General features: G+C 39.9%; 1 protein-coding gene across 14 annotated transcripts in view; it reads left to right on the top strand.

Moving 5' to 3' along the window:
* LOC133653453 (IQ motif and SEC7 domain-containing protein 1-like) overlaps window positions 1–14,367 on the top strand; it is a 207,631-nt gene that overhangs the window by 143,732 nt on the left and 49,532 nt on the right. For 13 of the 14 annotated variants that reach the window (XR_009826722.1, XM_062052739.1, XM_062052737.1 and 10 more), the window contains 4 exons: window positions 7,929–8,211; window positions 8,280–9,517; window positions 10,287–10,448; window positions 14,143–14,265. Coding sequence is in view for 13 of the 14 variants with exons in the window: in XM_062052739.1 (XP_061908723.1) it covers window positions 7,929–8,211; window positions 8,280–9,517; window positions 10,287–10,448; window positions 14,143–14,265 (1,806 nt within the window). In the remaining variant the exon portion in view is untranslated. Of the gene's footprint in view, window positions 1–5,771; window positions 5,898–7,928; window positions 8,212–8,279; window positions 9,518–10,286; window positions 10,449–14,142; window positions 14,266–14,367 lie in introns of those variants that run through there. The other variant, XM_062052730.1, reaches the window with a different exon arrangement.

Raw genomic sequence — 14,367 nt, 5'->3', positions numbered from 1 at the left:
TGGCCGTGCCAGCAATCGGAGGGTTGCTGGTTACTGGGAAATAGTGTCAAAGCGCTTTGAGTACCTTGAAGGTAGAAAAGCGCTATACAAGTACAACCCATTTATCTTTTATTTATTATCAATGGGACACAAGTCTGGACTACAGGCAGGCCAGTCTAGTACCCGCACTCTTTTACTATGAAGCCACGCTGTTGTAACACGTGGCTTGGCATGGTCTTGCTGAAATAAGCAGGGGCGTCCATGATAACGTTGCTTGGATGGCAACATATGTTGCTCCAAAACCTGTATGTACCTTTCAGCATTAATGGCGCCTTCACAGATGTGTAAGATACCCATGTCTTGGGCACTAATACACCCTTATACCGTCACAGATGCTGGCTTTTCAACTTTGCGCCTAGAACAATCCGGATGGTTCTTTTCCTCTTTGGTCCGGAGGACACAACGTCCGCAGTTTCCAAAAACAATTTGAAATGTGGACTCGTCAGACCACAGAACACTTTTCCACTTTGCATCAGTCCATCTTAGATGAGCTCGGGCTCAGCGAAGCTGGCGGCATTTCTGGGTGTTGTTGATAAATGGCTTTCGCTTTGCATAGTAGAGTTTTAACTTGCACTTACAGATGTAGCGACCAACTGTAGTTACTGACAGTAGTTATCTGAAGTGTTCCTGAGCCCATGTGGTGATATCCTTTACAATGATGTCGCTTTTGGGTCCTGAGCCTTGCCGCTTACGTGCAATGATTTCTCCAGATTCTCTAAACCTTTTGATGATATTACAGACCGTAGATGGTGAAATCCCTAAATTCCTTGCAATAGCTCATTAAGAAATGTTGTTCTTAAACTGTTGGACATTTTGCTCACGCAATTGTTGACAAAGTGGTGACCCTCGCCCCATCCTTGTTTGTGAATGACTGAGCATTTCATGGAAGCTGCTTTTATACCCAATCATGGCAACCACCTGTTCCCAATTAGCCTGTTCACCTGTGGGATGTTCCAAATAAGTGTTTGATGAGCATTCCTCAACTTTCTCAGTCTTTTTTGCCACTTGTGCCAGCTTTTTTGAAACACGTTGCAGGCATCAAATTCCAAATGAGCTAATATTTGCATAAAATAACAGTTTTCCAGTTGGAACATTAAATATCTTGTCTTTGCCGTCTATTCAATTGAATATAAGTTGAAAAGTATTTGCAAATCATTGTATTTTGTTTTTATTTACCATTTACAAAACGTGCCAACTTCACTATTTTGTGTTTTGTAGTATTTACAGAAAATAAAGTATACTTTACAGTATGCTCATGCTGCATATGTAGTACTATTTACAGTGTATAAAGTATACTTTACATCATTCTCATACTGCATACAGTATGAAGTAGTATTTACAGTATATAAAGTATACTTTACATCATTCTCATACTGCATACAGTATGAAGTAGTATTTACAGTATATAAAGTATACTTTACAGCATGTTGCATACAGTATGTAGTAATATTTACAGTACATATGTATACTAAGTGTAGTTACAGTATATAAAGAATACAGTATGCTGCATACAGTATGGCGTAATATTTACAGTACATATGTATACTAAGTGTAGTTACAGTATATAAAGAATACAGTATGCTGCATACCGTATGGAGTAATATTTACAGTAAATATGTATACTAACTATATTTATAGTACATAAAATATACTTTACAGCAGGCTGCATACAGTATGTAGTAATATTTACAGTACATAAAGTATACTTTACAGTATGTAATATTTATAGTACATGTGATGTATATTAAGTATATTTACAGTACATAAAGTGTACTTTACAGCATGCTGCATACAGTATGTAGGAATATTTACATTATATAAAGTATACTTTACAGCATGCTACATCCAGTATGTAGTAATATTTACAGTACATATGTATACTAACTATATTTACAGTACATAAAGTATACTTTTCAGCATGCTATATACAATATGTAGTAATATTTACAGTACATAAATTGTACTTTACAGTGTGTAATATTTACAGTACATGTGATGTATACTTAGTACATTTACAGTACATAAAGTATACTTTACAGCGTGCAGTAATATTTCCAGTACATATGATCTACACTAAGTATATTTACAGTAAATAAAGAATACTTTACAGCATGCCGTAATATTTACAGTACATAAAGTATATTTTACAGTGCATATGTATACTAAGTATATTTACAGTACATAAAGTATAGGTTACAGCATGCAGTAATATTCACAGTACATATGATGTACACTAAGTACATGTATAGTACATATGATGTACACTAAGTATGTTTACAGTACATAAAGTATACTTTACAGCATCCAGTGATACTCACATTACATATGATGTATACTAAGTACATTCACAGTACATATGATGTATACTAAGTACATTCACAGTACATATGATGTACACTAAGTACATTCACAGTACATATGATGTACATTAAGTATATTCACAGTACATATGATGTACACTATGTACATTCACAGTACATATGATGTACACTAGGTACATTCACAGTAAATATTATGTACACTAAGTACATTCACAGTACATATGATGTACAATAAGTACATTCACAGTACATATTATGCATACTAAGTACATTCACAGTACATATAATGTACACTAAGTACATTCACAGTACATATGATGTATACAAAGTACATTCACAGTACATATGATGTATACAAAGTACATTCACAGTACATATGATGTATACAAAGTACATTCACAGTTCATATGATGTATACAAAGAACATTCACAGTACATATGATGTATACAAAGAACATTCACAGTTCATATGATGTATACAAAGTACATTCACGGTACGTATGATGTATACAAAGTACATTCACAGTTCATATGATGTTTACTAAGTACATTCACGGTACATATGATGTACGCAAAGTACAGTCACAGTACATATGTTGTATACAAAGTACCTTCACAGTTCATATGATGTATACAAAGTACATTCACAGTACATATGATCTATACAAAGAACATTCACAGTTCATATGATGTATACAAAGTACATTCACAGTTCATATGATGTATACAAAGTACATTCACAGTTCATATGATGTATACAAAGTACATTCACAGTTCATATGATGTATACAAAGTACATTCACGGTACATATGATGTATACAAAGTACATTCACAGTTCATATGATGTATACTAAGTACATTCACGGTACATATGATGTACACAAAGTACAGTCACGTACAAATGATGTACACAAAGTACAGTCACAGTTCATATGATGTATACAAAGTACATTCACAGTTCATATGATGTATACAAAGTACATTCACAGTACATATGATGTATACAAAGTACAGTCACAGTACATATGATGTACACTAAGTACACAAGATGGCGTGTGCTCCTTCCTAGTTAAGCGTGTGCTGACGTGAGCGATGTTTTCCGGGAGCAGGAATGTTTGTCCCTGAGGTCCAGTTGAGGTCGGAGGAACAAAAAAAAAAACCAGCAAATGACTTCCAGCTGAGCGTCTTAAACGTTGCATCAAAGACAAACAGTATTTGGAGGAGCAATATTTATTCTTTCACTTATTTGTGCTCCGCCCCTCTTTTCCTCCACATATTTCCGCTTTTTGCTACGTTTGCGTTTCTTTCTCCATTTTCCATTGGCAGCGTGAGAGAAAGTCTCCTCCTCGGACACAAAATGGCAGCAAAGAAACGTTTTTATGCAACAAAAACAAAACTTGTTATTGTTTTGGACTTTTACATCAATTCTGTAGTTGTGTGAATAAACGTGTTTATGAATATATTAACAGTCATGTAATTAATGTTGTTACTGTATTTTTAATACTGTGTTTATTAATATATTAACAGTATTTTTAATTAATATTTTGACTGTCATTTTAATACTGTGTTTTTTAACAGTATTTTTAATTAATATTGTTAATGTAGTTTTAATACTGTATTTATAAATATATATATTAACATTATGTTTAATTAATATTGTTACTGTCATTTTAATACTGTGTTTATGAATATATTAAGTCTTTTTCATTATTATTATTACTGTCATTTTCATACTGTATTTATAAATATATATTAACAGTCTTTTTAATTAATATTCTTACTGCAGTTTTAATACTACGTTTGTGAATCAATTAACAGTATTTTTAGTTAATATTGTTACTATAGTTTTAATACTGTTTATGAATATTTTAACAGTATTTTTAATTAATATTGTTACTGCAGTTTTAATACTGCGTTTGTGAATAAATTAAAAAAAATGTAAATTAATATTGTTACTGTAGTTTTAATACTGTGTTTATGAATATATTAACAGTATTTTTATTTAATATTGTTAATGTAGTTTTAATACTGTATTTAAAAATATACATTTACAATCTTTTTAATTAATATTGTTACTGTCAATTTAATACTGTATTTATAAATATATATTAACAGTCTTTTTAATTAATATTGTTACTGTCATTTTAATACTGTATTTATAAATATATATTAAGAGTCTTTTTGATGAATATTGTTACTGTCATTTTAATACTTGGTTTATGAATATGTTAACAGTCGTTTTAATTAATATTGTGAGTGACTTATGATTTTACTTAGTTTCCATGACCCGCCTTATCTTGCCTCTGATTGGCCAGTCCGTAATGTTTCACCCTAACCTTAGCCAATCGTGAGTCATCATAGCAACACCAACCAATCATCTCGGATGTTCTCCTTCATCCAGGTCGTTGTGTTTTCTACATATGTGTTGTTGTTGTTGCCCTGGATTCACATAACAGTCCATCTTCTCTCTTTGTAGCTTTGATATAAGCTACTTCGCTACATGGTCTAAAAGTAGCTAAGCTACAGGAAAAGCTACTCATTGAAAAAGTGGCTAAGCTACTGGGAAATGCTATGTAGCTTAGCTACATGTAGCTTGCGACTGCCCATCACTGGTTGTTTATGTACAGTATGTTGTACAGTATGTTGTACAGTGTGATGTACAGTATGTTGCACAATGTGTTGTACAGTGTGATGTACAGTATGTTGTAAAGTGTAATATACATTGTGTTGTACAGTGTAATTGCAGTATTTTGCACAGTATGTTGTACAGCATGTTGCACAGTGTGATGTACACTATGTTGTACAGTTTGATGCACAGTAGGTTGTACAGTGTGTTGCACAGTATGTTGTACAGTGTGATGTACAGTATGTTACACAGTATGTTGTACAGTGTGATGTACAGGGTATTGTACAGTATGTTGTACAGTGTAATGTACAGTATGTTTCACAGCACGTTGTTGTACATTGTGTTGTACAGTGTGATGTACAGTATGTCGCACAGTATGTTGTACAGTGGGATGTACATTATGTTGTACAGTATGTTAAGTTAATGTTGCACAGTATGTTGCATAGTATGTTGTTTAGTGTAATGTACATCTTTCATGCACATTTTGTGTTTTCTGATTTCTTTACTTTTTATTCAGCCTAAATCAGTAGAAGTGCACATTTATATTAATAAATGTACATATGTTTATACATATATTTGCATATATTTTTTTACATTATAATCATACATTTGCATATGTTTATACATCATATTCATCCATTCACAAGTGTTTCTAGGAAGTTGTGTTTGCTTAGCTCGTCTGTCCCAAATTGGACTTTGAGACGACGTCGCTGTGGCAAACATGACGCAGCTCCCAGGACTCACTGATTGGTCCTTTAGGTGGCAGACAGGCTGCTTCCTGCAGTAGCGCTTGTACTCTGGACCTGGCTGGACCAGACTAAAGAATGGTGGACAAGATATGGAGGAAAAGTTGGCATTTTATAGAAAAGCGAAAGTCTTTTCGCAATAAACAACCTTGTTGTCAGAGTCAGTGAGTAACCGCTTGTTTACTCTTCCGAAAGTTGTTTACTCTTCCTGTTAACTCTTCTTAAGTTGTTCACTCTTCTGACGTTGTTGACGCTTCCTAATTCTCCCAATCAGTTGACATCTTGAAGACGAGGAGATGATTTCGTCGATTACTTCTTAGGTCACAACTTGTGCAGCGTCAGTTATCTTTATTCATAGAGAATCTGACTACTGGCTTGGCTCATCTCTGTGTTTTAAATAAGTTACGTTCTCATTTTTATGGCATGTTTACATTCGTATTTGCTAATACAAAGTTTATATTTATCCATGCGTCAATGTGAATGTGGAAAATGTTGTTTTGTTGCTCATTTAGCAAAAGAGAAAGTGTTTCTCACAGACCGACAATCAGTCAGTGGCGGTGTGAACGTGGCCCGAAGTGTGTTGTGGGCAGTGTCAAAAAGTTTTTTAAAAAATAAAACGATCCCATCTCGATCGCCTTTATTTGTTGTACTACCTCCATTTAGTCAAATTGAATGTCCAAACCATCCCATCTCGACCGCCTTTTTTTGTTGTACTTCCTCCATTTAGTCAAGTTGAATGTCGAAACAATTCCATCTCGATCGCCTTTATTTGTTGTACTTCCTCCATTTAGTCAAGTTGAATGTCTAAACGATTCCATCTTGACCGCCTTTATTTGTTGTACTTCCTCCATTTAGTCAAGATGAATGTCTGAACGATCACATCTCGGCCGCGTTTATTTGTTATACTTCCTCCATTTAGTCAAGATGACTATATTCCACACTAATCGATCCTATCTCGACCGCTTTTATTTGTTGTACGTCCTCCATTTAGTCAAGTTGAATGTCGAAACAATTCCATCTCGACCGCCTTTATTTGTTGTACTTCCTCCATTTAGTCAAGTTCAATGTCTTCCACAGTAAACGATCCCATCTTGACCGCCTTTATTTGTTTTACTTCCTCCATTTAGTCAAGTTGAATGTCTAAACGATTCCATCTTGACTGCCTTTATTTGTTGTACTTCCTCCATTTAGTCAAGTTGAATGTCGAAACAATCCCATCTCGATCGCCTTTATTTGTTGTACTTCCTCCATTTAGTCAAGTTGAATGTCTAAACGATTCCATCTCGACCGCTTTTATTTGTTGTACTTCCTCCATTTAGTCAAGTTGAATGTCTTCCACAGTAAACGATCCCATCTTGACCGCCTTTATTTGTTTTACTTCCTCCATTTAGTCAAGATGAATGTCTAAACGATTCCATCTTGACCGCCTTTATTTGTTGTACTTCCTCCATTTAGTCAAGTTGAATGTCTGAACGATCCCATCCCGGCCGCTTTTATTTGTTATACTTCCTCCATTTAGTCAAGTTGAATGTATTCCACACTAATCGATCCTATCTCGACCGCTTTTATTTGTTGTACGTCCTCCATTTAGTCAAGTTGAATGTCGAAACAATTCCATCTCGACCGCCTTTATTTGTTGTACTTCCTCCATTTAGTCAAGTTGAATGTCTGAACGATCCCATCTCGGACGCTTTTATTTGTTGTACTTCCTCCATATAGTCAAGTTGAATGTCTTCCACAGTAAACGATCCCATCTCGACCGCCTTTATTTGTTGTACTTCCTCCATTTAGTCAAGTTGAATGTCTAAACGATTCCATCTTGACCGCCTTTATTTGTTGTACTTCCTCCATTTAGTCAAGTTGAATGTCTAAACGATCCCATCTCGGCCGCTTTTATTTGTTGTACTACCTCCATTTAGTCAAGTTGAATGTATTCCATAACGTGTGTGTACGTTGGTAGGTGTTTGATGTGTTTGAGCGAGCGTGCTGACCAACTACAGAAGCCTGTTGCTCAAACTGTGATTTTGAACAATTTCAAGCCGACAGTTCTGTTTTGTGTCGCATGATTGCCAGGATATGGCAGTACAATAATTGTTATTAAGGGTTATATAAATGAAGTGGGATTGATTTACGAAGTTCTGCCTTCCTGTACAACAAAATATGTATTTTTAAACCTGTCTGCTTTGTGTCGGCAGTGTGGAAGGAGACGGTCGGTCCAATGAGGGCGGTTCTTCTTCACTGGACGCAGCAGCAGGCTACGGCCAGGGTCCGGTGACCCACGGGTCGGCCATCGGTCCAGAGCGCTTGGACGGTTCCCTGTACAGCCACGGCGTTCCACCCGGGCCTCAGAGACCTCGCCGGCCGAAGCTCCAGCACTCGCAGTCCATCCTGCGGAAGCAGGCAGAGGAAGAGGCCATCAAGCGATCTCGCTCGCTGTCGGAGAGCTACGAGCTCTCTGCCGACCTGCAGGACAAGCAGGTACGTACGCAAGCTAGCGCCACACCTGAGAAAGCATCTAGTTGCCACCTTTGTTGTCCTTGGTCCAGGTGGAGATGCTGGAGCGCAAGTACGGCGGGCGGTTCATAACTCGACATGCGGCACGCACCATCCAGACGGCTTTCCGCCAGTACCAGATGAACAAGAACTTTGAACGCCTCAGGAGCTCCATGTCCGAGAACCGCATGTCCAGACGCATCGTTCTGTCCAACATGAGGATGCAGCTGTCCTTTGAGGGCGCCGAGAAGGTGCACAGTTCCTACTTCGAAGGCAGGCAGGTGTCCATGACGGAGGACGGCGCCATGATGCAGTCGGAATGTGGAGATCTTCAGCTCCATCAGCAGGCCAACATGGCGTCTCACCCGCCGCCACAGGGGGATCTCACGGACGCCATCACAGAACTGGAGGACGCCTTCTCCAGGCAGGTCAAGTCTTTGGCGGAGTCCATCGACGACGCCCTGAACTGCCGCAGCCTTCAAGGGGACGACGGCCCCGACTCTGAGGCGGGCAGGGAGGTCTCCTATCAGGTCAAATCCCAGCGCCGGGCAGGCGGACACCTTCACGATGACACCATGGCGTCTTACAGCGATGTCACTCTCTTTATCGACGAGGACGACATGTCGCCTCCAATCGCTCTGTCCAGGTCGGGGGAGCAGCCCCCCGCCACGGAATCGGACCTGCGCTTGTCCCAGGACTACTGGCCTATGGACTCCAAAGACGAGGGCCGCGACACGGACACTAGCTGTCGCAGTACCCCGTCTCTGGAGTGCCAAGAGCAGCGCCTGAGGATGGACCACCTTCCTCTGCTGACCATAGAACCTCCCAGCGACAGTTCCGCCGAGCTCAGCGATCGCTCCGACCGCAGCTCGGTCAAACGGCCGCCCGTGTACGAATCGCACGGCCACATGGTCACGTCGTCCCAAGCCAGTCCCAAACACATCTCCCACGGACCTCCGCCGCGGGCGCCCTCCCGCGACGAGGACGCGCCACTCCGCCACCGCCACCGGCAGCTGGAGAGCCACCTGGCCATCAACGGCTCGGCCAACCGGCAGAGCAAGTCGGAGTCGGACTTTTCCGACGGGGACAACGACAGCATCAACAGCACGTCCAATTCCAACGACACCATCAACTGCAGCTCCGAGTCCTCGTCCAGGGACAGCCTGAGGGAGCAGACCCTCAGCAAGCAGACGTACCACAAGGAGACGCGCAACAGCTGGGACTCGCCCATCTTCAGCAATGACGTCATCCGCAAGAGACACTACCGGATCGGCCTCAACCTCTTCAACAAGTAAGACCTGGATCTGCTACAACTGCATCATCCACAATCCTTACGTGAGACCAGACCCCACGGCTTTGCCCTTTCTGTGACGCTAATTTGTCAAAACCTGGTAGGCAGTTAACAAGGCAGGTAGCATGAGTCATGGGATCCACCTAAAACCCCCAGTTTTACAGTGGGTCTTGGTTCTAGTGTTTGTTCCTGTGGAGAATTTACAGTTTTTTGCTTATTTGAAGCATTATTTCCGTCAACAACAACAAAAATAGTACTTTGTGTATTAAGGTCAGACTTGGAGTGTTAACATGTAGCGCGACATCAAACGCGATGGGATGGTTGTATCTTTCAGCACCCGTGCTCTCCTTCAGCTGCTAAATTCAGACTAATCTTCACTACTCCTCGGTAAAAAATAAAAAGCTTCCTAGCAATGGTTTAGTAGCTGACTACTCGCTAGTGGTGAAGGTGCAGTGTTAGCAAGGCCTCGTGTCACTACGCCAGAAAAGTAGTTCCTCGGTGTTAGCACCTACAACAAAATGCATGTCAATAAATCGTTGTTGCGGGTCATTTAGAAGACTCTAGAGTCGGAATAGAAGAATCATGTATTAGCCACCTCTTGCTAGCAGCTTTTCACTATTTAGTATGCACAGAAAGGAGAAGACTTGTTATGTCTCACATAAAGATTGTGGATGATGGAGGAAATCAAAAAGGGCTTCCAAGAAACACAATACTGTACTGCAATACTTCACCCGCAGTACTTGTACGTGATTGTGTGTACTTTCATCAGGAAACCAGAAAAGGGCATCCAGTACTTGACCGAGCGAGGATTCATCCCCGACACGCCAGTCGGTGTCGCTCACTTCCTGCTTCAGAGGAAAGGTCTGAGCAGGCAAATGATCGGAGAGTTCCTCGGGAACCGACAGAAGCAATTCAACCGCGACGTCTTGGAGTGAGTCGAAAACTTCTCGACATCAAGTCCTACTTTTTACTGTCCGCGATATCACACACACGTAAACACTGATTGTATCGCACATGATATCACACACACGTAAACACTGATTGTATCGCACATTATATCACACACACGTAAACACTGATTGTGTCGCACATGATATCACACACACGTAAACACACTGCAGGACTGCTTGTATTGCACATGATATCACACACACGTAAACACGCTGCAGGACTGCTTGTATCGCACATGATATCACACACAAGTAAACACACTGCAGGACTGCTTGTATCGCACTTGATATCACACACAAGTAAACACACTGTAGGACTGCTTGTATCGCACATGATATTACACACAAGTAAACACTGCAGGACTGCTTGCATTGCACATGATATCACACAAACGTAAACACGCTGCAGGACTGCTTGTATTGCACATGGCATCACACACAAGTAAACACTGCACAGGACTGGTTGTATCGCACATGATATCACACATACGTAAACACACTGCAGGACTGCTTGTATTGAACATGATATCACACACAAGTAAATACGCCACAGGACTGTTTGTATCGCACATGATATCACACACAAGTAAACACGTCGGAAGACCGCTTGTATCGCACATCATATAACACACAAGTAAACACACTGCAGGACTGCTTGTATTGCACATGATATCACACACACTAAAACTCTCTGCAGGACTGCTTGTATTGCACATGATATCACACATACATAAACACACTGCCGGATTGCTTGTATGGCACATTATATCACACACACTTAAACTATCTGCAGGACTGCTTGTATCACACATTATATCACACACAAGTAAACACACTGCAGGACTGCTTGTATCGCACTTGATATCACACACAAGTAAACACACTGTAGGACTGCTTGTATCGCACATGATATCACACACAAGTAAACACTGCAGGACTGCTTGCATTGCACATGATATCACACAAACGTAAACACGCTGCAGGACTGCTTGTATTGCACATGGCATCACACACAAGTAAACACTGCGCAGGACTGGTTGTATCGCACATGATATCACACATACGTAAACACACTGCAGGACTGCTTGTATTGAACATGATATCACACACAAGTAAATACGCCACAGGACTGTTTGTATCGCACATGATATCACACACAAGTAAACACGTCGGAAGACCGCTTGTATCGCACATCATATAACACACAAGTAAACACACTGCAGGACTGCTTGTATTGCACATGATATCACACACACTAAAACTCTCTGCAGGACTGCTTGTATCGCACATGATATCACACATACATAAACACACTGCCGGATTGCTTGTATGGCACATTATATCACACACACTTAAACTATCTGCAGGACTGCTTGTATCACACATTATATCATACACAAGTAAACACACTGCAGGACAGCTTGTATCGCACATGATATCACACACAAGTAAACACACTGCAGGACTGCTTGTATCACACTTGATATCACACACACATAAACCCACTGCAGGACTGCTTGTATCGCCCATGATATCACACACACGTAAACTCTCTGCAGGACTGCTTGTATTGCACATGATATCACACACAAGTAAACACACTGCAGGACATCTTGTATCACACATGATATCACACAAAAGTAAACACGCTGCAGGACTGCTTGTATTGCACATGATATCACACACACTAAAACTCTCTGCAGGACTGCTTGTATTGCACATGATATCACACATACATAAACACACTGCCGGATTGCTTGTATGGCACATTATATCACACACACTTAAACTATCTGCAGGACTGCTTGTATCACACATTATATCACACACAAGTAAACACACTGCAGGACTGCTTGTATCGCACTTGATATCACACACAAGTAAACACACTGTAGGACTGCTTGTATCGCACATGATATCACACACAAGTAAACACTGCAGGACTGCTTGCATTGCACATGATATCACACAAACGTAAACACGCTGCAGGACTGCTTGTATTGCACATGGCATCACACACAAGTAAACACTGCGCAGGACTGGTTGTATCGCACATGATATCACACATACGTAAACACACTGCAGGACTGCTTGTATTGAACATGATATCACACACAAGTAAATACGCCACAGGACTGTTTGTATCGCACATGATATCACACACAAGTAAACACGTCGGAAGACCGCTTGTATCGCACATCATATAACACACAAGTAAACACACTGCAGGACTGCTTGTATTGCACATGATATCACACACACTAAAACTCTCTGCAGGACTGCTTGTATCGCACATGATATCACACATACATAAACACACTGCCGGATTGCTTGTATGGCACATTATATCACACACACTTAAACTATCTGCAGGACTGCTTGTATCACACATTATATCATACACAAGTAAACACACTGCAGGACAGCTTGTATCGCACATGATATCACACACAAGTAAACACACTGCAGGACTGCTTGTATCACACTTGATATCACACACACATAAACCCACTGCAGGACTGCTTGTATCGCCCATGATATCACACACACGTAAACTCTCTGCAGGACTGCTTGTATTGCACATGATATCACACACAAGTAAACACACTGCAGGACATCTTGTATCACACATGATATCACACAAAAGTAAACACGCTGCAGGACTGCTTGTATCGTACATGATATCACACACAAGTAAAAATGCTGCAGGACTGCTTGTATCGCACATGATATCACACACACGTAAACTCTCTGCAGGACTGCTTGTATTGCACATGATATCACACACGAGTAAACACACTGCAGGACAGCTTGTATCACACATGATATCACACAAAAGTAAACACGCTGCAGGACTGCTTCTATCGCACATGATATCACACACAAGTAAAAACGCTGCAGGACTGCTTGTATCGGCCATGATATCACACACAGGTAAACTCTCTGCAGGACTGCTTGTATCGCACATGATATCACAAACGAGTAAACACTCTGCAGGACTGCTTGTATCGCACATGATATCACACAAAAGTAAACACACTGCAGGACTACTTGTATCGCACATGATATCACACAAAAGTAAACAGGCTGCAGGACTGCTTGTATCGCACATGGTATCACACACAAGTAAACATTATCCAGGACTGCTTGTATCGCACATGATATCACACACAAGTAAACACTGTGCAGCACTGCTTGCCTGATGTTTACTTGTGTGTGATATTGTTATTGAGTAACAAACTATTACTATTATGATACATTATTGGTATAGTTTTTAGCATATATTGTATAATACTTATATGTTCTTACCTGATACTATTAATAGGATATATTATGTTACACATTGATCAAATAATATTGTCATTTTATGATGAAATTATTATATAATATGATGGTATTATTATATGATACTATACTATATGATATGATGCAATACTACTATTGAATCATATATGATAGTTATTGTCTAATATATGATACTACTAATACATGATATAACATTATTATTATATGGTATTATGTGTTATTGTTATTATTATTACTATTATTTTATGATATAACATTAATATTATATGGTGTGTGTGTGTGTGTGTGTGTGTGTGTGTGTGTGTGTGTGTGTGTGTGTGTGTGTGTGTGTGTGTGTGTGTGTGTGTGTGTGTGTGTGTGTGTGGGCAGTTGTGTGGTGGATGAGATGGACTTCCAGAGCATGGAGTTGGACGAGGCCCTCAGGAAGTTTCAGAATCACATTCGTGTGCAAGGAGAAGCTCAGAAGGTGGAGCGACTCATTGAAGCTTTCAGGTAAACAACACACACAAAGTAAACAAAAGACAGTTTGTTGTACTATATCATGTACTATGTGTTGTACTATATCAAGTACTATGTGTTGTACTATATCACGTA

Source organism: Entelurus aequoreus, linkage group LG07 (genome assembly GCF_033978785.1).
Source record: "Entelurus aequoreus isolate RoL-2023_Sb linkage group LG07, RoL_Eaeq_v1.1, whole genome shotgun sequence".
Lineage (NCBI taxonomy): Eukaryota > Metazoa > Chordata > Actinopteri > Syngnathiformes > Syngnathidae > Entelurus > Entelurus aequoreus.
This window is presented reverse-complemented; position numbering and strand designations above follow the sequence as displayed.